The sequence below is a fragment of the Lonchura striata genome, chromosome 2 (genome assembly GCF_050655825.1).
Source record: "Lonchura striata isolate lonStrDom1 chromosome 2, ASM5065582v1, whole genome shotgun sequence".
Classification (NCBI taxonomy): Eukaryota; Metazoa; Chordata; class Aves; order Passeriformes; family Estrildidae; genus Lonchura; species Lonchura striata.
In genome coordinates, this window is record NC_140704.1 from 47,655,940 (window position 1) to 47,669,852 (window position 13,913).

General features: G+C 40.7%; 1 protein-coding gene across 8 annotated transcripts in view; it reads right to left on the reverse strand.

Moving 5' to 3' along the window:
* ELMO1 (engulfment and cell motility 1) overlaps nucleotides 1-13,913 on the reverse strand; it is a 302,881-nt gene that overhangs the window by 216,392 nt on the left and 72,576 nt on the right. For all 8 annotated transcript variants that reach the window (XM_085573345.1, XM_085573347.1, XM_021553298.4 and 5 more), the window contains one exon: nucleotides 8,572-8,622. In XM_085573345.1, the coding sequence (XP_085429471.1) occupies nucleotides 8,572-8,622 (51 nt within the window). The remainder of the gene's footprint in view (nucleotides 1-8,571; nucleotides 8,623-13,913) is intronic.

A 13,913-nucleotide genomic window follows, 5' to 3' on the forward strand; every position in this document is an offset into this window, starting at 1 on the left:
TCAAACACTCACAAACCCTCTTAACAAGGAGTGCAGAATAATTACTTCCCACATAACACTATGATATTATCTGTAATACATCTTTTTGCATGTTCAATATCCTTGCGTTAGGTTATTCTGGCCATTAATGTTTCAAATAGAGGATGAGTTAGTGAAATTCAAAATGGACACTGATGATACAAAGCTAAAGAAATACTTAAATAATGCATATTAAATTCCCTCTCTCTTTAGCTGTACAAATACTTTAAAATACATCTCACATTTTCAATTTGATACTTTCACTTACCTGAACAGAATACCCAAAACCTTCAGTTAATAGCTAAATAGGTCATACTTCTCTTAGAAAAATAATCCTCCTCCCTACATATAGAGAGATTTGCAAAACTCGGTTTCCTAAAATTCATTTCTTACCTGCATCCAAGGAAAAGTGAATGAGAGGCTATGTGTCATTACGGAAACAAACATAAATTTGGTTGAGAGTTATTTTCTCTGAGATTATGTTTATTCTTTCTCAGCTGGAGAAAAATAGAGAAGAAAGGGCTCTGCTGACAGACAATTCTTTTTCTGTTCAAGTAACGAATCTGCTCTTCACAGAGATGGTCATTTCTGAAGATAAAGATTCTGAGAAAGCAGTAGTTTCTAGTGCAAGTAAACATTTAAACCAGAAGCCCAGAAAAATAACTAGCATAGTGTTGTTATAGATACAGCTGCCTAGCTACATAACTTTGCTTCAAAAATATGAATAAATTAAATGTCCCAATCTCCTCCAATATCAGCAAGATTGGTTACTTCTTGTGTTTACAATAGTGGTGGTAAATACATAGTCTCCAGTCAGCATTTGATCAGAACAAATGCAGTAAGGAGCGTGTATGTGGGAGAAATGTTTTCTAGTTAGTGTGGCTGTGGTTAACAGAGCACTGAAAAGAAATGGAGTATCTTTAGTCCTGAACTTTTTTTTTATGCTTTAACTGTAGGGTAATGCAGCCATTGCAGTTCCATTACCTATAAAAAGGCAGAATCCTGTCATGCAAAAGATCTTTCTGCCACTGAAGGTTACCTACTCTATCAATGGATTTGAGCTGTAATGGGGGAAAAATGGTTTATACAGTCTCTCTGTAATGGCAATGGCTGTCCAAATGAAAACTAAAAGACTATTTTCTCAAGCTTAAGCACGTGATAAGATAAATCATTTGCTGAAATCCATAGAAGAAGTAAAAATAGATACCACTTACTTTCAACTTCCAGGATAACTACTGAATACTTCCCCCAGCCCTTTCATCAGAGGGGGTGAAAAAAGCTTTTCTAAAGTACTCTTCTATAATCAGCTAAGAAAATTCACCTCTATTATTACCTGAACCAGAAGTTCAACATTCAACTCCTACCTTATCAAAGTATGTCCTTCATGAAGCCATTCCTTATGCTAAACTCCCCACTACAGGAAGACTCAAGAGATGCAAAATAGCCTCAAAACATTACTATTTCACTGAATACATGCAATGTCTGAACTCCTGCCCACCTGAGGAAAGAAACACTCTGAAAAAACTTCAATACTGCCACGGCAGCTGCATTGCCCAAACTTTGGAAATGATTGCTCTGATTTAACCTTAAACCTATTAAATCTGTGCACATCTCCAACTTGTCATAGTTCTTGAAAGTTACCATTCCCACTATCTATCCACAGAAGAAAGTTCTACTGAACTGGAAGGTCTTCCAGCTTTCCACAGGGGACCCAGTCTTCTAAAAGCTCCTGGATTCAGTGAAAATGGAACAAATAGGAAAGGTGAACAAAACAACTGATTCACACTGACCACGCAGCTCTCCTGAGCTGCTCTATCAGTAAGTCTGAATGGGCAAACCTTAGGCAGCAGAGCTGTGGCCAAACAGATGGAGATTGTAATTGCCTGTGTATCACAATAACAAGCAAGAAAAACATGTGAGCAGAGCCAGGAGAACATCCTCCTCCAAACCCCTCCACAACACACTGCGCTGTGTAAACAATGCTTTGTTTTCATACATGTTGACAATAGATTATTTATGGTCAGGTTCACCCTTTCTCTTGAGGACAGACTTCTGTCCTGCCCCCAGCAGAAACACCTGGGGCTGGTGAACTGCTGCATTCAGCCAGTCAGACTTGTGTAGCACATCTACTGTGTATCCACACCAAGCACGGAAAGAAGCCCCTCTGACCAAACCTGAGAACACCAGGACAAGGATGTACATTATCATCTCAGCTACACTGCACAACACCAGCATGTGCAGGACCAACCTATCAACTGAGCTATGTTAATCTATGTTAATCCTCTTTCCTCTGCAGAGAGTGAGAGCTTTGAAATTCACCAGACTAAAACCAAAATATTGTCTTTGATCAGAGACAGCTTGGAACCCTCTACAGAGCACAAAAATCCACACTACAAAAGTGGTTCAGGCATGTTTTAAGCACATAAGAGTGCTTACTAACATCTAGGCTTTATTTGACTATGCCAGTGTTCCATCACCAAAGTTTACACACAGTTGCAGTTTTCTTACATTAAACAAGTTTTGCAAGACACTACCTCCAATAAATCTTGCTCCTTCTACTCTTAGATGAGAAAAGAACAGACAAATGGCAGAGGAGATCTTGATTCAGGGGGTAAACATATATTTGTCTCAGCAAGAGTGCTGGCACACGTCTCACTGGCACCATGGACAAAAGTCGTATTGTCTGTTGTCATCCCAAAAGCCTGGCGCATGAAAATATCGCCTTGGTTAACACCATGCAGTTCTCACAAGCCTTCTAATTCTTGTTGCCATAGCAGTCGCACATGCTTATGCAATGTACAGCTCATTTATGACTGCATTAAAAAATGAAACCCGGATGAAATATGCTCCAAGTGCTTACCAGGGAGCTATTTTAATGATTTGCAAGCCATCCGTGGATGGACAGAAAGCACAGCTCATTAAAGCAATAGCAGAGCTGGCTGCCATGTCTGCATTCTTACTGAAATACCATTCAGGTAGGAGTAAACATAAATATATAAACCTTTGCAACTGAGAATCATTAGAGGGAATCAACAGAAATATGGCTGCTCAAGGAAATGCAAGGCAGAACTAACTGCTCTCCTCTTTAGAAAGGAAGGAAGATAGGAAGCTTGTAAAATGTGCTGTTGAAGTCCCAGCATTTCAAAAGGCTGTCAAGTGGCATAAGCCACATGTCTAGTCTTAAATTACTTGCTCCAAGGACATCCAGAAAGGTTGCCCTTAGGGAGTAGTAGTGCTTAAAAGGAGCAGCTTGATGAGATTGTCAGCTTAAAGAGAAAACTAATGACCTAAATCCAGGATGTGACTTTCTTAGAGACTCAAATAGCCATTTGGAGGTTAAGAATCCCAAGATCATCCTAACAAGGGATTCTACTGATCAAACTATCATTTCTTTGCCACTGAATGCTTTGTGCAAAAACTGTGAAAGCACCTTATTAACCAGACATACACAGGGCTTCTGTACAGGATACAAAATGCAGCGAGTGAGGACAAGAGGGAGGACACAGACCCAAATGCAACCACTATCAAACATGAATGTACCATGGAAGAAAGTTGGACCATTGATTTACATGGCTGATTTTCCAATACGTAATCAGTTGTCTTCTTTATCCTTTACAAAAAGCAAATAAAATAAGAGCATTGTGATCTACCCTGTAGATTTAGTCACACTAGTCAATATGTTGCTAGAAAAAGAGCATAGAGACCATCAGTAACTACCAAATACAGCTTTGTCCTTACCAAACACATGCATTTCTGTAGTTTAATTTAAATCATTCAGTGTTGAAACACTTAAAGGCACTTTAAGTGTGCCTTTTCCTCGACTGTTATTGCCATTTCACCTACAACTGCATATATGTAAGAGAGCAATGGAGGTGGGGATACATTACATGACCATTTTTTTACACATACACATTCAGCAAACCCACCAAGGCTGACTAGCATTTGATGCCAGGTAAGCAATGAGGATCTATTTTAATCAATACATGCATTAATGGTCAACATTTTTTGCATGAACTCTCAAGCACAGTTTGTACATCCAAAGCCATGTACAGATGTGATACACAGAGAGGTCCTGTGAGAGGTCCTGTGGAAGCATTACAGGCAATTAAGGAGGCAAAAAAGGGAAACAGTTATCTCTAGAGTCTTGCACTAAACCAATCACAAAAGCATTACAGATGCATAGCCAAAATTATTACATAAATATGCCTTAAGATAAGGCATGTACAACCACTGCCCACTTCTCAATGCTTTATAAGCATTTTTTTCTATCTGCATTTGAAACAATCTCTTCCACTTACTATTTAAAACGTATCTTTTGAAACATGAAAACATCAGATTAAATCTTTATGAATAGACAAACCCCAACACTGCTTCTCAAATCTACTATGAGCAGAAAAATACAAAGGTGGCTAATTGACCCCCGTGGTCAGTGCTTCTGGTATAAGGTTTATTTAACAATTAATTTACCATTACACGATAAACATAATCACAATTACAGGCTAGACCTGCAAAAAGTTATGCATTTACAGAACTTCAAATACATATTCAAACAATTGTAGATCAAAAATTCTAAACTAGATCCTCAAATTTTTACTTACAGGATTCAGATGTATAAGCAGAAATAAATTAACAACCTCTTTATACTTCCTAGCCCATTTAGATCACCTATAAAGAACACATTCCTCATATCTGTAGAAGCATTCAGAGAAAATATTATGATGACTATCACTGAACACCTTTATTTACATGATTGCTCACTGTATACATGCTAATACATCTGCTTACAAATGAGTGACAGGTTTGAGAACTCAACTAATCTCTGACCTGGGGATCAAAAAAAAAAAAAAATAAAAAAAATAAAAACAAAAAAAAAAACCTATGACAAAAGCAAATTGTCAGGGCCCACAAATACCACATCAGAAAAACCCCCTTTACCCAGGTTTTAAGGTAAATACCTCATAAGCAAGGCATTTTTTGTAAGTGCCCAAGAAACTGCTTTTAATGAACAGTAAGTGCTCAAGTAATCAGTTCTGTTTGAAAGCCATTAAATTAAATAAACTACACTAGTTCCTTCAATTTAATTTTCCCAGTATTTTAACATCTTTTTAAAATGATTAGTCATTTGAAAAAGGATTTGCAGGATCTGCCTGAAGGAATCCTGCAGTTTCACACACTAAAATCTTGGACTTTGCCTGCTGCATTGCAGGACACAAAAGTCCTTTTGGATCAGCCTCACTCGGGAGCAATTACAGCTCATTTATATACCTGCCCACCATGCACTGGAATATGGTTATCACAAAAGAGATAGTAGCACTACAGCATTTCAATTGTCACATATGTTTAAATACAAAGAAATGTTGCATAAGAAACTTTTTCATGTATCCCTTCAGAAATGCAAATAGACAAAGGGGGAAAACAGGTCACTGAAAACTGCAAAAACACACAATAGCCCAAAGAATTGGCAAGAAAGATGATCGGAGAGGTTAAAATAAATAAGAAAGATGATATAGGAACAAAGATAATATGGGAGAAATTCAATCTGCACTCAAGTTACCTAGGAAACAGAGTGTCTGTGTGGTGAGCAGTTTATAGAGGAAAAAAATAGCATTGTTTAGGAAAAAAACAGTCTTTCAGAGAATCTCACAAACTTAGCAAACAGACCTATGGAAACAAAGAAGCAGTTCAAATTCCCACCAGGCCTAACGACTGGCGTTTGCAAACTTTTAACTCAAAGAAATTTAAAATAGACACATTGTAAATCTCTCAAGGCAAGCATTTATAATGGATTTAGCAGCACACCATAACTGCAGTTCTACCCCTGCAGTATTAACAATGGTTTTCAGATAAAGGTCCCTGTATAGGCACACAAAATAATCTAAATTCAAGATTAAAAAAGAGAAAGTATTTAACATTTATATTAATGGAGTTAGATTTCAAATCCTCATTTTAAAAAAGTCAGCCCAAAAATGCTGGTTTACTATTTCTAGATAAAAATACCTTTCTTTCATCTCTCTTTTAAATCTTTAATGGTACCTACTCTGTGTACATGAGCAATAAATAATTTGAGGCTAATGGCAACAAAACTCAAAAAGATTGCATCTCCTCCTTCTCACCCAATTTTCTATGACTTGGGCCATGCAACCCTAAAGGGTACAGCCAGTCTACTGGCTGTCACAGTTATAAGCTGCATAAAAATTAAGGACTAGAAAAGCACTTTAAGCTCATGCTTCCTTCAGAATTGGTCAACACAACTCCTCAACCCTTCAAGGAAAAAGGTTTCCTCAAAAGGCTTGTGAAGTTCAGGACATTTTTTTTTTTTTGTAGGCAGCTCAAGCCTCTCTGAAACTGCAGGGACACAGCCCAGAAACTGCATAATTCATATGTGGCTTCTCTTAATTTCTCTCAATCTTCCTCTCCTTTCCTAAATCATCTACCTTTTCATAAAGCTTTTTTTTTTTTTGAGTATGATTTTGGTTTTTGTGGAGGGAAGAGAAAAGATAGTTTCAGCTTTATCCTGTGTAGCATAGAAGAAACAGAGGGGGTAGGGGGAATTCAGAATCTTGATGTTTTCATATGATGAGAAAAACATTTCTCACCCAGCACTAACAGCTAGGAAAGCATCTTTCTCATTTTGTAGGAGTTTATCATGCAGCCTGTTCTTCACATTATCTCTTCCAACTACTGTTGCTCTCATACAGAATTTCAGAGGAAATATGGCAACAGATTGCCTGTCAGTTTTTCAGGGTAAATGACAATCATTGTATGGGTCACCAGTTTAAGAACCCGGAGGCCTTTATCTATATTAGGTACTGCTGTGATAACCACTTTGACAGTACCTTACAAAGCAATGAGACTATTGTAGAGTGAGGACATGCAGAACTTCAATTTTTACCTATTTATAGAAATATTGGCTAATCTGGCAAAAACCAATCTGTTCTGCCTTCCAAGGTACCTCTCTGATTCTGGGAAAAGTTAACGTAAAATTTTAAAACATCAGGAAATATGAAAATAAGCACTGGTTCATACACAAATATCACTACTAGAGAACAGAGAGTAGACCAGCCTTCTATCTTAAAACAGGATGGCTGAGTCACTCATAACTGCAGGCCAGTGCTAAAGCAGTCCGTAATTTGCTAGGTAACAGGCAATATCCTAAGGACTCCTGACTTGATTAACTGACCCTAAGGCAAATCCCCAAAGAAACAGAACAAGCAGATAATTGTTCTGTGCAAAGCCCCACCTTCCTGACCATTGGTAGTAGCAGAAAGTGTTGCATACCCAAGATTTTTGTCTTTTGTGTTTGCAGGTCCCATTTCCAATTTCACAAGTGATCATAAAGCCAGCCAGCCATCTCCACAGATCAGTCACAGCACAACATCTCTTCAGTGAGGTTTCATGGTCCAACTGGTTGTGGATTTTGAGATGGGAGAATTCCAAGAGTTGTCTTATGCAGTTATTTCATGTTGTGGTCACACCAAAACATGACACACTGCATTTGGACTACATTGGTTTTTGATGAACCACAGATTCTGTTTTGATTTCAAGAGACCCCAAGTCTGGACAGTACTGGAGTGGATATTTGTTATTAAGAAGTCAAAAAGGTTAGAGGAGCTGGTGCTGGGACTATCTGTTTCTGAATTTCCATCAAATGGAGTTTATTCTACCAGAAGTAGTTTTCCATGCACAAAGCTGTTTTGGTGATATACGCCAAGAGACTCTGAAATCACACAGATCCTGACAGAGCAATGGTCTTAAACTGCTGCTTACCTCTTGTCTTTGCCTAGCTGGCTGCTGAGAAGTGCTTTCTGTTGAGAAGCTACTGGTGGCAGAGTTTGGGGATAAGAATACTTCAAACCTGCAGAGGCTAGAACACTGTCATGAAGAAGTAAACCATTTTAATGGTACACTAACTACATTTGTCAGGAAAGAAATTGGATTGCTGCTGCCTTAGACATACATCTTCCAGGACTAATAGTGGCTTTCAGCATGTGGCAGCAGCGCTGCTCAACTCAACAGGAAAACAAGCCATTACAGGGCAACCAGCAACTCTGCCATGCTTTTTAGGAGCTAGCAAAGAGATGGTGTAGGGGAAAAAAAAGCCATCAAGAAAGAATCCCCAGTAAAATGTCAACATTACATTTGCTACTCACTCAACACAAAACCAGAGATCAGAAAAGCTCTGACCTGAGCCACCCAGCAGAGCTCTCCATGATTCAAATTCCTGACCTTCCCCCTGGCTTCCTGGTTTTGAGTTCTGAGGCAGAAAAAGAGCAACTTGAGGGAGGCTGCAATGTCAGCAGGGAAGCAGGGATATCTTGTATGTGAAAAATGCTCCCAGTGGAAGTGAGACACAAAAACCCAACCAATTCTGCCAACAGTATCACCAAATGTCACTCAGAGTTATTACTCCTGCCTCCATAACTCCTAACCTTTGCTCCTGAAGGACTGTGTGATACATTCTGGATAAAGCTTAAAAGTACACACATTAGTTCACAATTATTTACTAATTGAATTTTCACTTTGAAGGAAGAGAAGAAAAGAACACTGACTCACCGGAGATGTTGTTAATCGAAGGATGGCTCCATTTTTTATTTCATTACGATTCTGAAAGAGAAAAAACCAAAGGCTTAACTTAAAACTCACTCACATAAAAAGATGAAATATGGATTGAGTAGAATGTCATGCTAAACCTGTAACAGTGCTTTCCCTTGTCTGCATGCAAAAGCTTCCCCCTTTCAGATATAAGCTATCATCTATTTTCCTCACTGAGGCATTAGCTTCAACCAATAGGCTTAATTCAAATGACACTTAACCAACCTGAACTCTTTCAAGAATGACTTCATGTTTTTTCAAAATTTAGCTTCCACTGGCAACTTCTAAATATTTTTTTGAAATATGCTGTCCATGGTGTCTGGCTCTGGTATTGCACATTCTTGAGGAGTTTGTAAGTTTGCTGAAACCTGTCATTAAGCATCTGCAGGATTTAGAATTCATCCCACTGGCTCTTTATTTTCTATAACAAGAACATGCTGACTTAAACCACTGGAACCTACCACTGAGCTCTGCCACCACAACTTTGCATTCTCCCTCAAAGTGAAAAAACCATCACTGCTAGCGAAGTTCAAACATGCCATAAGTCCTTCTCCATGCCCAGCTGTCAGAAAGAGAGAGCATTTAACATTTTCTTTTGGTTAAGCTCACACAGCCATGGCATAACCTATGGTGTACGCTTACAGCATCCTTACAACCTTGTGGTCAAAGCCCATGTGCAAAGCTCGCCCTCTTTCAACAACTACCTTCTATCCACTACAGGGCAGGAAAATAAAGTACCTACAGCAATTAACATGTTGACAGGCATTGGCTGTGTGCAGCACAATGCACAGTCACAATGCCAGTCATGGTTCAGTAGCTTGTTCATGAGCCGACACCCTAATCTGTCAGAGGAATTGGAGGAATCCCTAACAGTTTGAGAGAGAAGAGCTAATTTTGTACTGAAGACCACATTGCAGGCTTTCTGCAGACTGGTGTTTAGCCAAGAAAATATATGAAGGTGTCTTTCTCCTCTGGCAGTTTTTCCAAAATTTATTTCATCTTCTTGTTCCCATTCTGATATATCTCAAATCCAAAATGCTAAAGACCAGACAAATCTTGCCTGAAACCAGGTCAAGTTGAGGCTTCTGGGTCTCTGACCACTCTGCTTGTCAGAGAGCCGAGTCCTCGGAAGCCGGATAGCGTAATGAAATCTTCCTCTATGAAGGCGGGACGGCTCACAGGCGGCTTTTTTCCAGGAGCGTTTATTGAGGAACAGCAATTCAGGGAGCGAAGGGAAAACAACCACTCCGGGAGGGAGCTCGCTCTGAGAGCCTCGAACAGGGGGCGGAATCGGGATTATAACTGGGACAAGAGAGGGAGGGTCCAGGCATGAAGCGTTCAGTGAAGGAAGGCTTCGGGGGCAGAGTCAGGGTCGAGTGGCAGGGTTATAACCAATGAGGGTAAGGGGAAGGAGCGGCTTCAGGGAAGGAACCAATGGAGGTATAAAGAACAAAGAATTTTCTAGCACCAAGGGATGACAGACATACTGATTGATAACAGGGGAGGCAGGGAACTACACACCTGTCACCTCCCAGGGTAATTCGGGGGGACAGTTTCCCAAGTCCCCTCCCACATCTCCCCCGTTCTTGTTAATTAAATAAATATTTGCCAAAGTCTTGGTAAGCGTCTTTTTGAAGATGGTTAAGGCAACTGAAATCAGAAGGATAATTATGAAAATCCAAAAGAGTCCTTTTAAAATGGAGGCTGCCCACCCGGGAATGCCCCACTGCATCAATAGTTTGTGGACGGGGTCCACAGCCGAAGTTTCCGTTTTGATGTCCTGTACTTCGGTCCGGATCTGCTGGATGTTGGCTTGGATGGAAGTGCTTCGTGATGTTAAATTGAAGCAACACAATCCTTCGAAGTCCTCGCAGCTGTGGCCATGGGCGAGCAGCAGGAAATCAATAGCCGCTCTGTTTTGTAATGTGGCTTGCCTGGTGGTTTGCTGGTCTGCCAGAAGATCGGAGAGGGCGGCAGACGAGGCGTTGGCATGCTTGCTTATCCAACACTCCAGGTGAGAAAGCTCACCGAGGGCCTTAGCTGCTGCATACCATGGTAAAAAGATGGATACAGCGACCCTCTTTGTTTTTCCCCAATCGTAAATTTCGGAGTCACAATTTTCGTCGAATTGAGCATATGATCTTTTGGTGCGTGCCAATTGTCTTTCTTTTTTCCAATCTAGAATTTGAGTTCTGTTTGGAGTGAGGGTAGCAAGCTTGCCAAGGCTGCATGGGCCTCCCTGGAGCCGAGATGGAATTCCCGACCATACTCTGTCCCCACAGATAAGAAACATCCCCCTGGGCAATGTCTTGGGATGAGTGGATGAAACCGAAATCACCTGGCTAGTATAATTGCACCAGGTTTGGCTGTTATATTTTTTACTGATAGGTGTTACATCTTTCCGGTATGTGTTTTTGGCCAAGTCAATTCCGTGCCAATTTTGACTTGGCCTCCTATAATAGGATTTGACACAATATCTAGCTGTGAAGGACCCCAGTAAGTCCAATTCTTGGGGTTCCTCTTTGCTGTTGGGCAAAATTTTGGTCCATTCATCCCAAGTATCGACCGGGTTAGGCCTCCTACCCGTGGTTCGGAGCAGGTCGGAATTGGATACCGGCCAATCATCAGCTACCAAGGGGACCCCCACCAGGCAAGTGGACAGGGGATTGTCCACGTTGCCCATGGCCAGACATAGGTTATCCTGCTGCAAGGACTTTGCCAGCGTGATCCAGACATTTTCTTTCGGCTGTGGTACCACCCAGCCATCTGCTACATGCAGCCACAGGAGGATGGAAAGCGTGGCTGCAACCAGCTGGGCGCAGTGGGACATCTTCTGTTGTTCCTTTTGGGTGAATGATGTTCTGGCAGCCATCCTAGTACTAAAATTAAACAAAACAATATTACCAACATACATTTGGTTCCCTCCCCTCCCCCAGCTCCCCCTTTTGGGTTAAAATAAAAATAAATTTCAGGACGGAGGGGTAAAGGGATGACGGGTTAGGTATGAGGGTAGAGGGAACGGCACAGGAGGGGATGGGGTGGCGGAAGTTGTTAAGTCCTGCAGAGGTAGGTATGTCCTTGTGATGAGGACCCGGGAGACGATGTTGGGTGGTCTTCCGGTCCTCTTCTTTTTTCTCCGTCGCCACGCCACTGCATTATCTGGTGGTGATTGTGATGGGGTCGCTGGGTTGCTCCTCGCTGGGGGGTCCGTGGTAGTGCTCTCCAGGTACGGTTTGACGTATTTTCCAGGAATCCATTTGGGACCCTGGGCTGTGGAAACACAAGCGTACCCTCTCCCCCACGTTATCAGAGGGTACGGCCCTGAGATGATTTAAGACCACATTGCAGGCTTTCTGCAGACTGGTGTTTAGCCAAGAAAATATATGAAGGTGTCTTTCTCCTCTGGCAGTTTTTCCAAAATTTATTTCATCTTCTTGTTCCCATTCTGATATATCTCAAATCCAAAATGCTAAAGACCAGACAAATCTTGCCTGAAACCAGGTCAAGTAGTCCCAAAATAAAACTCCAGTACATTGTCTCATTCTTGGTATCCAAATCATCTGTGAGATTGGTTCTAGCTACCTCAAAGATCACTCTCCACCCACAAAGACTTTTTCACTCTAACTGAAATAAATGAAGTGCCAGACAACACAGGGGCTACAAGAGAAAAGCTTTCTTACAGCATCTTTGCCTACATATGCAGTGACTCTCTCAGCCCTCAGCAGTCTCCTCCTGCCAGAACAGCCTCAGGGAGGCCAGCCAGGCTACACTCAAAAGAGGGGCAAAGAAGGGTGAGCAGCTAAATACTGGGCAATTTCCCACAACACTAACAAAATGCCAGAATTCGCCACTTTTAGTGGAACAGCACCAGACCCAGCCACATTTCATCATGTCTAAGGAATCTGTGTGAAGTGGCCATAGTGCATTTATGTGGTTTAATCTCAATCAGTGCTGAAACAAACTCACTTCACGAACAGTTGTGGTTGTTAAAACTGTTACCACCTCCAGGATTTGTGGAGCTGAATAAAAGTAATTGCTTTGGGACAGACAATTAGCATAGGCTGTATCTACATCCATCAGCAGCTTAGACTAAGCTACTGGACTTCAGCTGCATTAGGCCAGAGCTTTTGCATGTACACATACACAATGCTCCATCAGTTTTACTTGGAAGGCATGCAGCAAATATGAAGACCAGAAAATCAACAAGATTTCAACAACTTCAACTGTACTAATCACACTCAGAAGTTAAAGTTCACTGACATATTTATAAAAACACTGGAGCTTAGAAGCAGACTGCTCTTAAACATAAATAAAAGCACACAGAGAGGATTATTTTTTTAAGCAGCAAAAATTTAGGCTTAGTTTCTCATGTTTCCTGCTGCAGTTAACATGAACTATCAAATCAGATGTACAAATGAGTTTGTGGTTTATTTGTGACAAGTTAAGTCACTTCATCTGGGCCACAATAAGCATCTCTGCAAACACTCTTAGTCCACTGCAAACAAGAGGTACTGGGCATAGCACATAATCTATGTTTCTGTGACTGTGTGCCAGCAGATTCTGCAGATTCTCTCCAGAATGGTGATCTCCAGAGACAAGAGGAGGAACAGAGGTAACACAGAAGAACACACAGAGTAATTAAAAGCATCACTGGACATTTTCTTTGGAGTCTGTTTAATCATGAAGATGAATCTAAAACACCAAAGCTTTCAGACCCAAAGGTGTAATGGTTGTCAGAGCCCACAGCACACAAGCCCACGGACCTTTCATTATGTCTGGCTCAGAGCAAGATGTGTATATCTGCCCTATACTGTAAATTCAGTCATGGTATCACAACAGAAAGAGAACTCATCTTCAACTCCTTGTTTTGAAAAAGGCTTAAGGAAAACTGCCTATGCCTTATCTCTGAAAATATTCAAAGCATAAAGTCTCTAGCATAGCAAATTAGCCAAAATTTGGAAAAGCTGCAAGTTACCCAATTAAAAAAATATAGTTTTGTTTATTCATTCTAAATATTGGCTTAATCACATACCAGGAAACAGCATGTAAGAGTACAATTAAGCCAAGAGGCTTTCCTACATTAACTGCATGATGCAGTAGTCAGCATGCCAGTTAATTTTAATTGCAACATTTACACACAGTTAATCCTCTTAGTATTAAGGATAGCATCCTGTGGATTTCTTTCCCAAGATAACAGAACATCATTACATCAGCTCAGCTTTGGCAGTCATACTTGAAGGCATCACTGCTATTCAGGACAGAACTCACCCCCACCTATGGTAGACAAATTAAAAAAAAAAAAA